The 18,425-nt window shown below is 52.9% G+C and overlaps 1 protein-coding gene across 1 annotated transcript; it reads right to left on the bottom strand.

Annotated features, from left to right (window-relative positions):
• Positions 1 to 6,010: 6,010 nt before the first annotated feature.
• Positions 6,011 to 15,840, bottom strand: C15H1orf115 (chromosome 15 C1orf115 homolog). Its single transcript, XM_047705352.1, has 2 exons — positions 15,474 to 15,840; positions 6,011 to 8,453 (listed from the first exon to the last, which is right to left on the bottom strand). The coding sequence occupies exons 1-2, from the start codon at positions 15,759 to 15,761 to the stop codon at positions 8,334 to 8,336; spliced, it is 408 nt and encodes a 135-aa protein (XP_047561308.1). The 5' UTR covers positions 15,762 to 15,840; the 3' UTR covers positions 6,011 to 8,333.
• Positions 15,841 to 18,425: the final 2,585 nt, after the last annotated feature.

Raw genomic sequence — 18,425 nt, 5'->3', positions numbered from 1 at the left:
GCCCTTTACTCCTTGTGTCATTGCTTGACATGAGTGACTCCATCTTGCTCTCTAAGCCCTCCGAACCTCCCGCACGTGACCTGCAACCCGGGGCCGTGTCACAGCAGGAGACACAGCCACCCCCCCCCCCATCCTGTCGCCTCCCCACGGAGCCATCCGGCCATCCAGCCTGGTGCGGGCACACAGCAGGTGCACAAGGCCTCTTTGCTGAACACATGAGTGACACACATGAGGAGGCTCCTTGGGTGATTAATGAAAGTGTGTATTTCTTCTCCCGGTCCTCAGAGTTATTACTGAGTTTGTAGGGCCCCTGGGCGTCTGCCATGAGCCATGACCATGACCTCTTGCCCCCCTGACCCTCTGAGAGCCCCGAGCTTTCCCGGTGATCTGTAGACAGCCTGTTTGTCCTTTGAACACGGTGCCCAAAGCGGGTGAAGGACTTCTGCACCCTCATGTCACAAACAGGACCAGTCTCGGTGTCGGGAAACAAGGCCAGCAGCAAACCTAACCCAGTTCAGGTGAAAGTGCAGAGTCCTTCCTCAATTGGAATGGCTGGAAAAGATAGAAAGCTGCAAATAAACCTCTTCCTGGAACCTCCAGCCCCCCTCCCCCACACCAGCTCTGGGGAAGCTCCAGGTGGGTTTGTCTTAAGCGAATGGAAAGGTGGGGCTCTGCCCCCAACAGGAACCTGGAAACCATTCCCTGTGTAGATAAAGGATAAGCTTAGGGGGAAGAGAGAAAAACATGAACAATGGAGGGGGAGCGGACTGTGTGTCTCCTTGCCCCCCAGGTCCCTCCCTCCCCCTCCAGCCCTCTCTCCTGTGGCGGGCTGGGGTACAACAGCACCGGGGTGGGGCAGGTGAGCATCCAAACAGGCCAGGTCCGGGGCCACTCGCCGCTGACAAAATCCAGAGTTGGTGAAACAAGGAAAGAATTTATTTCTGTGAGAGGCCCCCACCGCGAGGACAGTGGCCTGGCATTTCAAAGTCGGCCTCCAAAATCCCGAAAATAGTTGTAGGTGTGGGGCGCCCGGGTGGCTCAGTCGTTAAGTGTCTTCCAGGAATCTCCCAACCCTCTTACTTTTAATGCCTTGCTGGAGGGGCTTGACTGTGGCAAGGCCTCAGGCATCTTAAGAGTCTTCTTTAACATATGAAAATCCCTTTGAAACCTCCCTTTTTCCTTACCTCCCCCAACCCTATAGTGTTTAACCAGCCACCCCTCACAAGCAGGGGGCGGCTCTCTCCACCCACGGGCCTGTCCCCGGGCTTTAGTAAACCACCGTTCGGCACCAAAGACATCTCAAGAATTCCTTCTTGGTTGCCGGCTCTGGACTCCGCCCCACCGAACCTCTCCTATATTCCAAAACCACATTACCACCCTCTGTGTGGGGTGCAGCGGTCGGATGGGGGCCACCAAATGTGGGGCATCCCAATTGGGTGGGGGCTGATGGCACAGGTGGAAGTTACTTCCCCAACTCAGAATAAAAGAGAAGTTTACTGAGTATAGCACAGGGGCTCCTCGGGCAGAAGAGGGAAGGAGCGACTGTCCGACTGTCCGCTAAGCGGGTGGCGAGGGTCACAGGTGTCGGGTAGCGGGAAGAAGGGTGGGGACGTGGGGCAGTTGCCCTGTTTTGGCAGTCTTGGGACCTGGGCCTGCTGGAACTGGTCGGTTGGGGCCCATGGCTATTTCAAGGTGGGCCGCTTACGAGTTGGCTGGTCTCTGCTCTCCGGTCGCCGTGGCCCTTTTTGCCTTGCTCAAGCCTGTCCCTCAGAGCAGCTGGACATGGTGTCGCGCCCGTGTAAGGAGGCAGGGAAGCAACTATCTCACCAACTATCTCAGCACCTCAGGAATTCGTGGTCGGAGGGGCTGGTGGGCACGGGAGCCTTCGTGGCAGGGTCTCTAGCTCCCTAGGCTGGATCCCAGCACTGGGCCCTGGAATGCAAATTGGATGTGATTAGGACGAAAGTGCCCTCTCCCTTGGGGGGAGGTAACAGATCACCCCCCAGGTAATCCCGGGGTGGGGGGTGGGGAAAGAGCCTGAGAGGAACCATGAGTGGGGGGCAGCCGGAGCCCGGGTCTCAGACTTTCCTGGCCACAGAACCAAATCTAAAGATGTGGTGAAGCTGGTCAGCACAGCGAGTCACAGCCAAGACACTGCCTGTTCCCGGTCCTCCTCTGTGATGCCCCGTGAGACCGGGGTGGGGGTGGGGGGGCCTCCGGAGTAGGGGGGGGGGCGGGGGGAGCAAGGGGAATCTCAGGGAGCAGACGGGATCCCGGGCCTGTGGGACCTCGGGCATGGCCCACTGACTTACGGAAATGACAGCACCAAGAGGCACATTCAAGCTTGGTTTTGCCTGGAAAAGTAAAGGCAATAAAGGAAAATCTAAATAACGTCAATGCCTTTCTCTCCCTAACGCTACAGATCTCAAAATACACAAACCATGGTCCATCACAGAAAGTCTCTGCTTCCGGGCTCCGAGGGGGGGCTTCCTAATAACACCTAACTCGGGTTCTTTCCACGATGAAAGAAGATAAACATGTCAAGTGTTTTTCTCCAGCAGATAAGTCCCTCGCAAACGCGCCAAAAAGGTGTTGTCACGACGCTCTACTTCTGCAGCAATTCTAAACATCTCTCCCAGGAAGGGAAACAGTCATGATTATTTACCCCTATTTTGAATTTTTTTTTAAGTTTATTTATTTATTTAACAAATACACACACACAGAGCCAGAGAGCCCAAGCAGGGGAAACAGCAGAGGGAGGGGGAAAAGCAGACTCCCTGCTCAGCAGGGAGCTGGGCGGATCAGAGGACCTCTGGACCCCAGGACCATGATCTGAGTGGAAGGCAGACGCTTAACCATCATCGAGCCTCCGAGGTGCCCTATTTCCCCCCCACTCCCCCCATTTGGAACGAAGAAAAGTGGGTCTGGGGGAAGGGATCTGCTCCGAAATTAAAGAGCAAGGGAAAGGAAGGGATTCGCTCTTCGCTGTCTCAGTACTTTTGTCCTCACTTCTGTATCACCTCTGAACCAGACACACTTGTCTAGAGCCTGGTCTACAGGTTATGCAAGCGAATCACCTGAGAAAACGCCTTTGAAACACAAACAAACTGCAGAGCCAGTCCCGGAGGTGTTGAATTCTGATCCTAATTTGCGTCCTGGCTGGAGCGGAGGGTGGAAGGTACACACCGCACCCCTGCGGAGTGGGGGCGGGAGGGGGGGGGAACGGGGTGTGGGGGGGCAGGGGGGGGTTAGGCCTGGCCATCCCGCTGCCAAACCTTTGTTTGGCCCTGCCCTTCCCCTTCCAGGCCTGCCCCTTTGTGGCTTTCACACCGACGGGGCTCTGGCACGGAGCCTCAATCTGGAGACCTCCTTTCCTTGTGAAGCTCGGTGGAGGGGTTTGGCTCCAAAGCCTTGCCTCTTGAAAAAAAAAAAAAGATCCCACGTATTATTTTTTCCCGCATTGCCTCATGAATGGTCAAGGGAGTAGGAGATTCTTTTTTTCCTCAGGCTTTTGGCCAAACCACAGACTCTCAAATACAGCCTTTACAAGGATGCTCTGGGCATTTCTCCCCCTTTAACTCTGTATATAAATTGTACTATAAAATACATTTACAGAGAGATCAACAAAGTTTTCAAAAGTTTGGGGATGATGGCATCACAAAGCTAAATTCAGTTTACGGGGGTAGGGGTTGGGGAGACATCGTGGGGGCAAACCCCACAGCAGCAGCTCCCTGAATCTGAACCTGCAGGGCTGGTTTCCCAGCCCCGTGACCACTGTCTGCTGAGGGCGCCGCCATGCCCTGAGGATTATGGGAAGGTGCAAAAGGCCTGAGCTCAGGTCTTAATTCTTGGTCACAGACGCCGGTCCGGAGGTTCTCTCACAATGTGCAGGTGTGTAGCGGAGAAGGACAGCAGGCGCGATTAAACTGGCTGAAGACACGAAGGTCCCCCACTTCCCGCTTTGCTCTACACCCAACAGCAGGTGGACACACGTGAACCACCCCCCCCCACCGCCAGGGAGTATAATCCGAGGCTCCCCAGAACCACTCTGCTTCTCTTGACCTGCTGTGTTATTGTGATTTATAATAATATATAGTTGGTGAGATGCCCGGGTGGTTCAGTCAATTAAGCATCTGCCCTTGGCTCTGGTCATGATCTCAGGGTCCTGGGATTGAGCCTCACATCAGGCTCCTTACTCAGCGAGCAGTCTGCTTCTCTCTCCCTTTGCCCCGTCCCCCCAGCTTGTGCTCTGTCTCAAAAAAATGCAATCTTTAAAAGAAAAAAAGAAAAGAAGAGAAAAGAAAAGAAAAGAAAAAAGAAAATACAGTTGGTCTTGGTCCCTGTTCCTGTACAAGCTCCTAAAACCCTTCTGGAATTTCTAAGTCCTGAGAGCAGGCAAGGTGTCTTTTGTTATGCTAATGAGGCAAGCCTCCAGGTTGCCGGAAGAATCAACCCTGTGATTAGAGGTTTGGAACTTTCTGCCTCCTCCAGACCTCCCGGGAGAGGAGCGGGGACGGAGATTGAATTCTATGGCGAATTGCCACTGATGTAATCAATCGTCCCACGACTGGTCTCCATAAAATCAGGCTTCGAGAGCCCTTCCAGGTTGGGGAACACACTGGAGATTTGAGGAGACCGGTGTGTTTAGAGAGGCACGGAAGCTCTGGACCCTCTCCTCAGACCTTGCCCTATGCATCTCTTCCATCCAGCTGCTCCCGAGTTAGAGCCTTTTGTAGTAAGTAGGTAGTGGAGTAAAATGTTTCTCAGAGTTCTGTGCGCTGCTCTAGCAAATGAACAGAACCCAAGGGTGTTGTTGGAACCTCCATCTTTAGCTGGTCAATGAAAAAGCACAGCTTGGACCAGTCTTGCCAGAGGACTAAGCCCTTTCATCCGTGGGATCCGATGCTCTCTCCAGGGAACCGTGCTAGAACGGAATCAAACTGTAGAATACCCAGCTGGGGTCAGAGAGCGCTTTGGTGGTGTTGGAAAACTCACACATCCTCACTGGGTGCAGAACTCCCGCTATGCCTTTTCCCACAGCTTCGGTGGGGACTCTCAACAAAGGGTTTGTTACATATGCCCCGCCTAGGGCTGGCACCTGCCAGGTATCCCCTCACTCCCCGGCTCAGGTTGGACAGACCCCAGGCTCCCACCTGGGCAGTCCACTGGCAGCTGCAGCCTACAGCAACCCCCAGGGGCCAGCATTTCCCAATCTTCTGACTCACTAGTGCAAAATACAACTTCCTGGCCCCACAGGAGCTCCTCCATCAAAATTGTGAAACCTCAATGGAAATGTAAAGATGGATGGAAATTATGGACATACTCCTGCTTCGCAAGGCCTATCTTTCAACTGAACAAGTTTCTCCATTCTTTAAGCCTCTCTCCCTCCCCTCTGGGCTTTTCTGTAAAATCCTACGTTCCAAGAGCTCCGGAGCTCCATATCGAAGTTGAGACTTAGTAACAACACGCCGATGGCCAGTGCCAGCTTGAAGACATGGTGAACAAGGCTCAGACCCGATTCCTATCAAATGCGCCCAGATCCCGTGTTTTCCTCTAAGGCCCTCACTCAGCCTTTTTACCCTAGGTGGGCTTCCAGGCTTGGAGGCACCCTGCCTCCTTGGCCTGGTGAAGTGATAAAAACTATCTCCTTCTTTATACCCAGGCTGTCTTCAAGCTACACATTCTGGCTCTGGAGTTTTCAACTATTGGAGGTTCTGGAAATTTTCACTTCCCACAAATGCGTGAGCTGAGGCTTTTCCTGTACACTAAAGCCTATTCTGCTGTTTCTAGACAACCCCCTGCCCCTCCTTAACACCTAAGCAGAGTTCCAGATGAATTGGGGACCCTCCTCCTTCCTTTGGGGCGGCCTTGGGCTCCCCGTGGTGGCGTGGGTGGCCCCAGGGAGTTCCTCCACCGGCCCTCGCCTGCCCTGTGAAGTCAGCTTTGGCTGGACGCTGCGGGAATCCGGCAAGGCTGGAAAGTGAGGAAAAAAATGTCACACACAGACATGTTACACAATGGAGGATTTTATTTACATCACAGGGTAAGAAAAGGATACAAAAGAAACCTCTTGGTCAAGTGCAGAAAGGCAAAGCTCTACAACCCAATTCTCAGTAAGGTGTGGACCCTGACATTAAACACACACACACACACACACACACACACACACACACACACACACCCCAACAACTGAAGACAGAGAAATAGGCAAAAAGCTAATCTGCAACATGGATGCCCTGTCCCAGGGGAATAAGCACTCAGGGAGTTTGGACAAGGTCATCTTCTGTACACAGGAATCTGGCTCCCAGGACAATCCCTGCGAGATTCTGATGGATGACATTTCTAGGCTGATCATTCATCAGATAATTCAAATTTCAAGGGCCAAATGTGCTTGGCCTGAGAATGTCTCCAATTTGGGGATGGGATGGGGAAGGTCTTCACGGGACAGACCTCAGCAGCTCTGGGTCCTTCCAGAGTCACACTTCCACGGCCCCAGGGGGACTCAGTAGACTCCTCTGGGGCAGGTCAGCAGCATCCCTGGGCCGCCAAGGACAGACACCCGCCGGGCCCCTCACAGGCCGCAGAGGCCTGGCTCTCCCACTGAACGCTGCCTGGCTGTTTCTTCCACTTGGGTCTCTTTACCCCGAGTCCCAGGGTGCCCAGGCAAGCCGTCATGATCTTCCGTGGGTGAAAATGTGCTCTCATCATCCACTTTCATCATCTGATGGAAACAAGACTGCTTTTTGTGCCTTTTCCTCACGAGTACGAATGATGCAGAATGGGACCCAAGTTCTTCCTCAACACGGCCTCCAGCCCGTCTAGCTACAACGCTCGCCTACACCGGTTCCTGTTTCTGTCCCTCTGTCTGTCTTCTCCACCCACCTTCTCCACATCCTGGTGCCACCTGGTTCATCTGGCTCGTGAGGCCTGAGCCCTGAGGCTGCCTCTGCCAAGGCCTGGGGACCTGCTCAGGGCAACACGCAGGTGCGGCCACGCCCCTACAGGTGGGTCGGCAACAACCACTTGGCCTTCTGGGTCTTCTGTCAAGAGTCGCAGCAGTGGGCTATGCGGGGGGCTGGCAGAGGGGTATGGTAAAAGGGGCCTCCTCTTTCTTTTACCTCCCTGGCCAAGGCTCCAATGGCAGTCCTTGGGCCGTCCCGGGGGAGCACCCAGGACCCATGCGGCGCTGAGCTCTGAATCCCGGTGAGATGTGGACCAGCTGGCAGCACCAGAGAAAGGATGCTACAGAGGCAGCCAGTGAGAGCTCGGGCTTCGGGGGGATCTTCAGCACCAGCCACGGCACCCTTAGCCGCCCAGCATCCCTGGTCCCTCCCCGGAGCTGCAAGCCCAGCTCGCCTGAGGTTTCCCAGGGCTGAGGAACCAGACCTGGCTCCTGGACTCCCACCCCTGTCCACCATCTTTCTTGTTTCTACTTCCGGCACACCTGTCTCCTACTTACTGGTTCCATTTTAAAATCACATATTTTTCTTGCTAGGCGCAGTGTCTTCTCCCTCTCTCCCAAGGGCACAGAGGGGGCGAGCGGCTGCAGGGAGTCAGGAGGCCCCCGACTGCCTGGACAGACGAGCCGCTCAGAACTCGCAGGGGTGCTCCCTCCAGCCGCCGCTCCAGCTCACCCAGCCCGCCTCTGAGCCCCCTCCTTCCCTCCCCTCCAGCTGCACATTCGTGCGGGGGGAGGGGGAGACGGGACACACAAGTTTATCTGCTTTACACAGTCACACACATCATCGAGTTTTCAACGCATCCCCACCTTCAAAGAGATTTTCCTTCCCCACTTCTTCTTCTCAAGCCCGTAATTATACTCCTGGTGACAAAGGGGTGGAGAGAGGGGATGGGGCGCATGACAGACAAACAGCTCCCTGGCTGCCCCCAGAAGCGAGACAGCCAAGGGCTGTGAGCACCATGTTAGCCTGCGGCCTTTCCAGAACATAACAAATCATCTTGATCCAGGTCAACAGCCATTTGCCTCCTTGTCATCACCACTCCGCTACCCACCCGGAGTGCCCCGTCTGCCAAGTGTCTGCTGCGGGCCCAGCCCCGCCGCCGTGGCTGCCACCCCGGGAAGCCTTCGTTGTTTGCACACAGTGACCCCAAACCTAAGGCAGGCCTGATTCTCTGCGGGATTGTCCGTCGGGAGCCGCCTGGGTCCTAAGTCCTGAAAAGCTCAGCGATGCGCAGGGATGTTCCATTTATAACATTCATCCAATGCAGCCAGGAAAGACATTGATTTCCTCCAAGGGTTTTGTGGGTTCAGGTCAAGGGTGGTCCCAGAGCGGAGCTGCCATCCGCGCCAGTGCTCGGCCCCGCAGCTCCCGCTAGCGCACGAACGAGACCACGCTGGTGGCTACTCCGAACGGGGCAGAGTAGGCCGCGGCGAAGCCTTGCAGGCCGATGACCACGTAGCGGCATCCCTTGGTGACGACCTTCCCCACGTTCTGTTTTTCAGGAAGAGAAGAGAAAAGCAAAGGGGCGGGTTAGGCAGCTCTGTAGTCCCTCCCACGCAATGGTGACCCAGGAAAGGACCGTCAGGAAAACGGGCCATATCCCGTGTTTCCACATCCACCCCCGCCCTCCTCCCCCCGCCAAGCACATGTGGGGGCTCAGCACAGATGTCATCATCTGGCAAGGTATCTTCAAGCCCTGCACATTTCCAGATCACTCAGACATCTCGGGAACAGCACTGAGGATGCCAGATCCAAAACCAAACCCCTTTTGTTTTCGAACCAGGCTCCACGCCCAACACGGGGCTGGAACTCACGACCCTGAGATCCAGAGTCACAGGCTCTACTGACTGAACCATCCAGGCACCCCTGGTTTGTTGGTTTGTTTGTTTTATTTACTTATTTATTTTTTAAGATTTTAGTTATTTGACAGAGAGATCACAAGTGGGCAGAGAGGCAGACAGAGAGAGAGGAGAAAGCAGGCTCCCCGCTGAGCAGAGAGCCCGATGTGGGGCTCTATCCCAGGACCCCGAGATCATGACCCGAGCCGAAGGCAGAGGCTTTAACCCACTGAGCCACCCAGGCGCCCCTTTATTTATTTACTTTTAAAGATTTTATTTATTTATTTGTCAGAGACAGAGCGCAGGAGAGTGAGACAATGCACAAGCAGGGGGAGCGGCAGGCAGAGGGGGCTGGATCCCAGGACCCTGGGAACATGACCTGAGCTGAAGGCAGACGCTTAACTGACTGAGCCACCCAGGCGTCCCTCCCCTGGTTTTATTTTTGAACCAAAGCCTACTCTCTTCTCTGTTCCAGCCCAGTCACTGCATCATCGCCAGACAGGGTCCAGTGTCCTTGCCCTCACCTGTCTGAAAGCCCGCCCTGCCCTCCCTCCAGCTCCAGGGCAGACGCCTGCCCAGCCCGCACATGGTCTCTAGCGTCTCTCCCGCTGCACCCTGCAGTACGATTATACACTCCTCCAGGGTAAGGACTACGCTGCGCTTTCTTGCCACTCACTCCTTTTCTGCAAGGCCTGGTGTTGGACAGGCGACATCCCAGGGATTCAAATGGGATGGCCAACAGGAAGCAGAGACGCCCCCAATATTAATGGTGCTGTTGCCCACCGCACGCCCCCTCCTCTTCCCACCCCCAACTTTCGTCATCACCCTTCAATGCAGTCAAACATCCATGTGGATGACTTGGGCTCTATCACACGCCTCGTCTCTCAGCCCCCTGACCTTTCCAACTCCCAATAAATACTTAAAATTCCTGGTTTTGCTTAAAATGCCTGATCACAGTCACAAAGCTCAGAGCCAACGCTACCCAGCAAACCTCCTCTGTCCGGCAGGCTGACCTGCCCTCTCTCTGGGATGACGCGGCTCGTGCTCAGTGCCGTACCCCCAGCGTCCAGAAAGGGCCCAGGTCTTTCCTGTGGAAACTCGAAGGCTCCATAAAGAGCCCGGGGGGAGAGCCAGGTGACATAGATGGCTTCTCTAGACAGTGACTCCTGGCATAGCGCCCATGGACTCCTCAGTGTGACACCAGGATGCCCGAAGGGGGCGGCTTGATGTTGCTCAGAGAGACTGTTCTATAAATGCATAATGAGATTCAGCAGGAGAATTTTACTTTCCTCCCTGAAATAACAGTAACAGAAAGACTGTTCTCTGGGAGCAAGCACAGGGATCGGGATTCGCAGGCACCCGCACTGAACCGGAGGTCTTTGGCCTCTGTGTATCCCCTTTCCTCAGCCAGCTATTCGCAAAAACTGCTCTTCACTTCACCTTCGCCATTTAGAAAGAAGCTGCTAAAATAGCTCATTAGCTGGAACGTTGTCAAAACACAGATTTCAGAAAAGCGATACAAAGAAACGGTAAAGTATCTATCAACGACCATTTCAGTGTCACTTGAGGGAGGTTTTGAATTCTTGATGTGAGTCAAGTTTTCAAACCAAATCATCTCTTGGAGAAGCTGTGGGGTATGGGGGACCCAGGGGAGCATCGTAGGCTGAAGAATGCCCCCCCAATCCCAAGATCCTGTAAATATAAGGCTTTATGGAGTCAAAGGGATTCTGCAGATGTGATTAAGGGTCTTAAGATGGGGGAGATGGTCCTGGATTATCCAGGTGGGGCCAATCATTCTAAGGGCCCCTATATATTCATAAAGACCCAAAGGAGGACAACCGTCTTTCTAAGAGGGACACAAGTCACACAGAACGCAGTGTCATGACAGAAGCAGAGGCTGAGGTCCACGGACTTGCAATGCTGGCCTGGATGTGGGAGGATGGGGACCTCTGGAAGCTGGAAAGAGCTCCGAAACTGGTTTTTCCCTGATGCCTGCATGGGAACCGGCCTGGGGACTTCAGCACAGTGACCCTGATTTTGGACTTCTGGCCTCCAGACCTGTACAGCCGGTGTGGGTCCTAAACCAGCACGTTGGTGGTGATCTATTACAACTGTCCTAGGATGTCATGCTTTCTGGGGGTTCTCCATATTCAACTAACCCCCCGTGAAGTCAGGAACTCCCCGCCCCCTTCCAGTTTCCAACTAAACAAAACAAAAAACAAAACAAACAAACAAAACAAAACACACCGAGACAAACAGAAACTAAAACCTGTCAACAAAGATCACTTTTCCCTCAATATGAAGATCAAGTCTCCAGTCTGAAATGCGGTCAGGACCCGGTACAAAGCTGAGCTGGGTGATCGGCTACAGACAGAGGTTTTTTCCTGAGTTACTGAGTTCTGATTCAAAAGGAATCAGGAAGTCAACAGTCCTACGGGGTCTCTCCTTCACCCCGCCTACCTCCCGCCCTAAGACAGCAGCCAACCATCACAGAAGCCTTGCCGCCTGCCAGGTTTTAAAACCCTCGTGTTACCCCACGTCACAGAGAAGGAAACTGAAGCCAAGCGGTGGGCCCAGCCCTGAGGTCACCAAACCAACAGGGGGCAGCTCTGGTGCCCCTATCCTTACCAGATGCCCCTAGAGCATGACGACAATTTTTCTCCCCCTTGAGATAAAGGCTCCTCCACATATTCTATTTCCCCCTCCCATCCTCCCCTAGCTGCCTAATGGACAAAACATACTTACTGTCCTCATCCAAATGTCTCCCGCGGCTCTCAGGGGTGCCTGGGAAAGGTGGCCTCTCACCTTAAGCTAAGTTTTGGGGGTCAGTCCCCCTCAACCCAACTGCCAGGTGAGACTCCTGCCTCCCAGCTTGGCTGGCTACTCTCCAGCTGTGCAGCCCCGAAGAGCACAACTTCCTTAAACTCGTTTCTATTGCTGCAAAATGGGGGGGCGTCCCCTCCACTTTCCAAGGTTCTGGGGATAATTGAGGGGTGTCACTCAGGAAATGGGCAGCAGAGCTACTGGCATGCTGTGGCAGAACAGCCAACGTTGGTCCCTTCCCCTTCCCTGTCCCCAGAACACAGCCCATGAACCATTAAAGTGCCATGTGAACACTCACATCCTTACAAAGCACCAGGCAGGAGTCCCCGCACGCCCGCCCCCAGCCCGAGCCTCTGAGAGGTGGGACCAGGTGGGCCCTGGGGACCACACGGCAGCAGGAGAGGAGAAATCCTTTTGCATTTCACAAATGCCTATTTTTTTATTTTTAATTTTTTAAAAGATTATTTATTGACAGAGATCACAAGTAGGCAGAGAGACAGGAGGAAGCAGGCTCCCTGCTGAGCAGAGAGCCCAACGCAAGGCTCGATCCCAAGACCTGAGATCATGACCTGAGCCGGAGGCAGAGGCCTTAACCCACTAAACCTCCCAGGCGCCCCCACAAATGCCTCTTTAAACAGAAGCAGGAAGGGACTTGGGTGCAGGGCTTGACCGGTGAGCGGATGAATAGGAACTGCCACGCCCCCTTCCTTGAAGGAAAAGCGTCCATTAACAATGAGGAGCCTTCACAAGTCCCTCCTTATTCCCCCCGGGCCGGGAAAGGGAAAGATTCACTTGGGTAGCTTAAGCCTAGAGACTCAACTCCCCATACCTCCAGCGGGGGCCTGGCTGTCGCCGTGGATTTTCGGCACAGCGGGGTGGGTTCTTCTTCTCCCATGGTGGAACCTAACTGGTTACCTTCCCAGATGCCTCCAAGAAAGTGGGAAGTTGGAAGGCAGAGAGGGCGTGTCCAACTCTAACGGGACAGTGTCCTCTCCTCTGGCTTCCGGGGTCTACCGACCGAGGGTAGGACAGAACAGCTTTCAGCGGCGCACATCCCTGCCTGGGCTGTTCCCTCTGCCTTGGATGCCACCCCTTCTCTGTCGGGTCAATTTTACCTTTTTAATTTTTTTTTTAATTGTGGTGAAATTCACAAAACAAAAATTAACCATTTTAAGGTGAAATATTTGGTGGCATCTGGTACATGGACAGTGCCGTGTGACTAGCACCTCAACCTACTTCCAAAACATCTTCACCATCCCCAAAAGGAAGAGCTGCACCTGTTATACACTTTGCCACCCCCTATTTTTCCGTCTCCCCAGTCCCTGGAAACCACCCATCTGCTTCCCTCTCTCTGCATTTACCTATTTTGGACATTCTATAGAAACAGAACCATCCACGCACACGGCACATGACCCCGTGTGTCTGGCTTCTTAGCACACTGTTTCCGAGGTTCATCTGAGAGGGAAATTAAAGTGACCCCAAGACAAACTGCTTTGTTCATTCTTTTTTCTGCTCTTTTTTTTGCCAGGACCTACAGCCGGTGCCCTACACACACCTCATAGAACAGATAATGTATGTTCTCCTTGTAAAGGTCAAGGTTTTAACAATTGCTTACGAGTCTGCCGGCACAACAGGTAACATCTAAGGAGTGACCAGGCAGGGTGGTTCCAAGACCAGTGACTCATCAAGATCCCTGGCTCCAGGGCCAAGTGACTTCTGAAGGACAGACACCTCAACTCTCATCTTTGTTCCTATATGCCTAAGACGACACTTGGCACCAGCCCGTCATCCTCAGTAAAAACGCTAAGTCCCAGTCAAAACCCCATGCCCAGACCAGACTCCCTTTTCTTTCCAAGTCTCCAACACGCTCTGTATCTATATTCTGTCTTCAATGAACTCTGCTCTCACTTCCTCTAGGCTCGAGTTTTGAGTGCCATCTTGCACGGAGCCAAGGACCCTCCTTGGACCCTGCCAACCTCCATCACATCCATGCTGTGGAACGTTAAGGGGACTTCATTCCTTTTTATGACTGAGTAATATTCCACAATGTGTATACACCACATTTTATCATTTACCAGCTGATAGACACAAGAGTTGTTGTCACCTTTTGGCTATTTTGAATAATGCTGCGATGAACATGTGAATATGTTCTCTATGTTCTCTCCCTCACATACATGTATGTATATTTCAGTACTTATTTTCAGTTATTTTGGGTATATAACTAGGAGCTGAACTGCTAAATCAAACAGTAGTTCTATGCTTAATTTTTGAAGGAAATTCCAACCTGTTTACCACAGCAACTGCACCATTTTACATTTCCATTAGCAATCTGCAGAATTCCAATTTCTCCACATCCTTGCCCACATTTGCTATTTTTTGTTTCTGGGTTTTTTTGTTTGTTTTTATTTTTTTAAGTAACAGCCATCCTGGTTAAGTGTGAAATAGTACCTCATCATTAACCTCTCAAACCTCATTCTTCTCTGCCCAGTTCTCAGGTCACCTGACTTCAACACCCTCATCCCGAGGACTCTGTACCATGTGGCCATGTGGCGGTGCCCGCACTCTGCCGGATCTCCCCAGGAGGTGTGCACTTCTCTAGGGCAGGACTGCACTGTATCTGTTTCGTTATTTCTGCTGCTTAGCATGATCCCTGCACGAAATGAACACCTAAAAAGCATCTCCACGTGCCAGCCCCTGACCTGAGATGTCCCCAGTACCAGGTTCGCCAGCTGGGAGGCCAGCGGCGGTTTCTTGGTGCTGAACTGAGACCAGATGGGTCAGTTCTAGCAGGACCCAGCCTGAGAGTCCCGACCTCACTGCCTGCCAGTATACTGTGCCAAACCACTGACTGGCTTTTACAGGGGATGATACACCCAAGTTTCTAGGACCGGAAACTAGATGGTTTTAGACAGGCTAAGAGGCACAGACCATGAAACTGAATCAGGTGGGGCCTTTGGCCAGAACACAGTGAGTTCTATGATCTTCTTCTGGGTGGCCTTGCCCAGTCCCAGGAGGTGGGGGCAGAAGTAGCTTCAAGTGATTCGCCTAGGCACTGCCTTGGGCTTCGATCTCTGAGAAGGACACTGTCATTTTATCCCATCTTCATATTCTCTCTACCCCCTCCTCTGTCTCCCCTCCTTCCTCTGCCCCCCAGCCCCCAAGGCAAAAGGCAGTGGTATGTTTGCAGGTCCCATAGTATAAGGGTGGCCAGCTGGGGGAAGAGAAAAGTAGATTCAACAAGTGCCTATTTATGTACTGTCGCGCTCCCAGGCTCTGGAAATAACCTCTGGAACTTAAGGAGAAAAACCCAAACAATTCTCAGCTGGTGGGATATCCTGGAGAGGATGGTGCCAAAGAACAGATGAACCGGCCTGCAACTCCCTACTTTCCAACTGGGTCACCCTCTACAAGTCACCTCACCACGCTAATGCCTCAGTATTCCCATCTGTAAAATAGGGACACGGATTTCTGTCCTGTCGGGCTGTACAAGGGGGGGGTGTAAGGCACACCAGGATCAGAACCACGGGGATGCTGGGACGTGTTGGGAACGTTACCAGGCGCAGCCCCGGGGGTTAGGGGTTGGATTGGCCCGCCCCCACCCCCACCCCAGCGCCGGTTTGGGTTCTGTCGTTCCTTGTGATCGAGTTTTCCTTCACCTCCCAGTGGACAGAACCCTCGTCCGTGTCTGTTAACGACAGCTGGAGAGGGGACGCAAGGGCAGCTCAAAGCAGCTGAGCGCGGCCGGGCGGTGGGGACCCGACGCCCACCCTCCGGGCGATTGGTCAGGGAGCCGGGGGTCGGGCCGCCCGCACCCCGAGCCGCGGGCGGGGGCGGGCGTGGGGCCCCCTACCTTGCCGTACTTCTTCAGCTTCTGCCGGTACCTCCTCCTGGGCTTCTCGGCCGGCGCCGGCTCCTCCAGCGGTTCGTAGCGCTCGGGGAGCACCGCCAGGTGCACCTTGCGCGCGCTCCGGGCCCCCGGGCGCCCCGCGCTCGCCGCGCTGGCCACCTCGTCCCCGCGCTCCGGCTGCTCCAGGAGGGCGGCCGCCTCCTCGTCCCCGTCCGCCCGCGCTCGGCCCCGGGGCCCGCGGCGCAGGAAACCACTCGCCGCCTTGCTTCGCAGCCTGGCGCCCACCGTCATGATGCTGCGGCCCCTCCGGCTACCGCTGGAGAGAAGACGCCAACCTCGGCGCCCCGCCTGCGCCTGCGCCCCCGCCCCCGCCGCCGGCCGCCCGCCCCAGCCCGGACGGGGCGTGGGTAGAGGGGGGGAGGGGGTGGGGGCTCGGGAGGCAGCGCCCTCTGGCCGCGGGGCCCGGAATCGCGCGCCCTGCCGCACCTGCCCCGGGCCTACCTGGCGGCCGCGGCGGGGCACACCCGGAAAGCTGGGTGCGCAGCGAACACACGAAACACGTTCAGCCACACTTGCGACGAAATAAATGAACCGCAAACAACGAGGCGTCCCTGGCCACGCTCAGATCGGCAGAGGCGACGGCGACAGTAAAGATTATACTCCGCGCCCTGTGGCTGGGTGAGTGGTGTGGTGGTGATACTGCGCTGTTACGGGATGCGCACCAGTGACCACCTCTGGGGAAGGCAATCAGAAAATACTCATCAACACCGCTGAGAAAGGGCCATAACTTTCTAGACACCTGTCCTAAACACAGCGTCAGAGACACAGCCCAGGAGCGCTCGGGTGGCCCCGCCGGCTGAGGGAGGAACTCCAGGTTTTGGCTGAGGTCACGCTCTCGGGGTCCTGGGATCCCGCCGCACGTCAGCGCTGGGCGCGGAGTCGCCTGTTCCTCTGCCTGGGCTCCTCCCCCTGCTCCTCCCTCTAGAGTCTTGCCCCCGTTCTCTTTCTCTAGAAAAATAAGTAAATAAAATCTTAAAGAGCAAGAAACACAAACCTTACTTAGCCCCTGGTGTTAATATCGGTTTCATTCACAGGGAGAAAGTGGGGCAAACCAGCCGGGCTGCGCGAGCTAAGTTCGGGTCCAAGCACAGGATATGTGATGTGATCGTCACACTTGGGCTTTCAGAAATAGCGCTGGTAGATATGCATCTCTGGGTTCATGGTGAATCTTAACCTTCTAGCGAATGCCTTATTGTCTTAGGCAGGTAAGTCTCTCTCTCTCTTTTAAATAGGTTCCCTGCACAGCGTGGAGCTCAAGGCAGGCATTGAACTCTCCACCCTGAAATCAAGATATGAGCTGAGATCAAGAATCCCAGGCTTAACCCACTAAGCCACCCAGGAGTTCCCAAATCAGTAAATATCTTTTTTATTCTTGGAAGCTAAGAGTTAAGAGTAAAATAATATGGGTTATTAATTTCATTAATATTTTAATACTATTAAAGTACATGATACATTTAAGGATAATTTGGATGCATTGCTCTAAGTACATAAAATATTTACAGTTTGGCTTATTAAAATATACAAATATTAGTTTTATGATTCCAACTTGAAGTGTATAATCAAGTAATTGATTTACAGTTATAAGTTTAAATTGAAAGTAATATAAAAAATAAACTTAATTTACTATATTTGTAAGAATTACATAGCCTTGTACATAGTTGAAATACCGGAAAATAAAATTAAATATATTAAATTTGTAAAAGTCATTTAAAATGTTTAAGATAATTAAAGGAAGTGAATGGTGAAACTTCCCCTTATAGTAATAGTTAAATTTTATTAGATTTGTAACTAAAAGTAATTAGGCTTGTAAATAAAGTAAAACAAAGTTTAAGAGAAACTAGATTTGTGGACTTGTAACTACGGTAACTACAGTAAATATCTATATATCTATATCTATATATGAAAGAGGTCTTAACAGTCCTTTTTTTCTTTTTTTAATTTTATTTATTTATTTGACCCAGAGAGAGAGAGAGATTGCAAGTAGGCAGAGAGGCAGGCAGAGAGAGAGAGGGGGGGAAACAGGCTCCCCACTGAGCAGAGAGCCCGATGCGGGGCTCGATCCCAGGACCCTGGGATCACGACCCGAGCCGAAGGCAGAGGCTTTAACCCACTGAGCCACCCAGGCGCCCCAGCATACAACTCTTGATCTTGGGGTGGTGAGTTCTAGCCCCACATTGGGTGTTTAGAGGTTACTTTAAAAAAAAAAAAAGCAACCCTGACTTCAGAAAGTACCCCCCTCCCCCGTAGACTGCGTATCAAATAGAAACAAAGGTAAAATGTGCAGGGGACCAAAAATGTGTTTTTTGTCCATCCAAAATACTATTCAAATATCACAACAACATTTTTTTCTTCAAATTTTTATTTAAATTCTAGTTAGTTAACATACAGGGCAATATAAGTTTCAGGAGGAGAATTCAGTGGTTCGTGACATATGTGACACCCAGTGCTCAACACAGCAAGTGCCCTCCTTAACCGCCATTGTGCATCTAGCCCATCCCCACCTAGCCCATCCCCACCCACCTCCCTCCATCAACCCTCAGATGGTTCTCTATCATCAAGCTTCTCTTGTGGTTTGGGGGCTCCTGGGTGGCTCAGTCATTTAAGCAGCTGACTTTTGATTTCGGCTCAGGTCATGGTCTCGGGGTCCCAGGATCGAGCCCCATGTCGGACTCCCTCTTAGTGGGGAGTCTGCTTCCCTCTCTCCCTCTGCCTACCTCCTGCTCGTGCTCTCTCTCTCTCTCTCTCTCAAATAAATAAAATCTTTAAAAAAAAAAAAGTTACTCAGTGTGAAAAGTGCTTCCCTTGCTCCTGGGTGAAAACTTAGGCAGCCTTATAATTTTTTAATCACACAGAGGTAACAAAAAGTTCCAAAGTTGCAAACATGGTCTTGATTTG

Source organism: Lutra lutra, chromosome 15 (genome assembly GCF_902655055.1).
Source record: "Lutra lutra chromosome 15, mLutLut1.2, whole genome shotgun sequence".
NCBI lineage: Eukaryota > Metazoa > Chordata > Mammalia > Carnivora > Mustelidae > Lutra > Lutra lutra.
The sequence above is the reverse complement of the archived record's forward strand: the minus strand, read 5'-3'. Positions and strand labels throughout refer to the sequence as shown.